The sequence below is a fragment of the Helobdella robusta genome (genome assembly GCF_000326865.2).
Source record: "Helobdella robusta unplaced genomic scaffold HELROscaffold_38, whole genome shotgun sequence".
NCBI classification, from domain to species: domain Eukaryota; kingdom Metazoa; phylum Annelida; class Clitellata; order Rhynchobdellida; family Glossiphoniidae; genus Helobdella; species Helobdella robusta.
In genome coordinates this window covers 859,169-860,147 of record NW_008704829.1, presented here as the reverse complement: position 1 = coordinate 860,147, position 979 = coordinate 859,169, and the positions used below count along the sequence as shown (strand labels likewise).

General features: G+C 36.0%; 1 protein-coding gene across 1 annotated transcript in view; it reads left to right on the top strand.

Annotated features, from left to right (window-relative positions):
- The window catches only part of HELRODRAFT_176546 (hypothetical protein), a gene marked incomplete at both ends in the record, with an annotated part of 21,938 nt that overhangs the window by 11,606 nt on the left and 9,353 nt on the right, over nt 1-979 (top strand). Inside the window, one exon of the mRNA XM_009023888.1 lies at nt 55-972. Within this exon, the coding sequence (XP_009022136.1) occupies nt 55-972 (918 nt within the window). The remainder of the gene's footprint in view (nt 1-54; nt 973-979) is intronic.

The following is a 979-nucleotide window of genomic DNA, read 5'->3' as shown; positions in this document are numbered from 1 at the left end:
ATATGGATTTCTACAATTGTGAAGATATTAGAATAGCAAAAAAATACTTACCAGCGATCTAGATGCATTAAATCTAGAAAAAGATGATAAAATAAAGCCAAACAGTTCTGGAAACTCTAAAAAGGACAAAATTAGTGATTTAATACTAACAATAAAAACTATTCTGAGCAACAAAATTGAAAGCAAATTGCCTCAGTATGCTGCTCTCAACCTTTTTAAAATTCCAAGCTCAAAAAAAGCTAAATTTGAGTCAATTCTTGACGAAAAGTTAAAAAAATTAGAAGAACTATTTATTGAAGAAAGAAACATCTTCCGAGAAATAGTAAATGATGCGGCTATTAACAATAGCCCAAAAGTAGAAAGAAAGCAGCAATCCGATTGCAAGACCGAATCGAGCAAGCAATCTGACTGGTCAGAGATTGTAAAACGTAAAATTAAAAAGAGCTCAAATGTTCAACACGTGGCGAATGTTCAACACGTGGTGAATGTTCAACACGTGGCGAATGTTCAACACGTGGCGAACATCAACATGTTGAAAACAAAGAAAAAAACACACAACACTAACATAGCAAATATGAAAACAGTTATAGGCACCCAAACTGATAAACAAACAAATTTGAAAGTGATGAAACCTTCGCCAAAAAGAAAAGTTTTTTACGTTGGTCGATTGGACCAACAATGCACTGCAAAAGAGTTAAGCGAACACATAAATGGATTGAAAATTGAGGTGCTTGGTTGCTCAGCAATCAAAAACTCAACTTTTAATCGCCGCTCAAAGCAAGCTACAACATCGATCAACACACAAAACACGAACTCTGACAAAATCGATGTTCAACAGACAAGCGCTGCATTCAGAGTTTGTATTTATGAAACAGACTCAGCTGAGTTCATGAATGCAGAAAACTGGCCAGACCAAATCATCGTCCGCGAATGGTGTTTCAATGATCCGTCGGCAAATGTTGTCAATGACCTGTCGGCA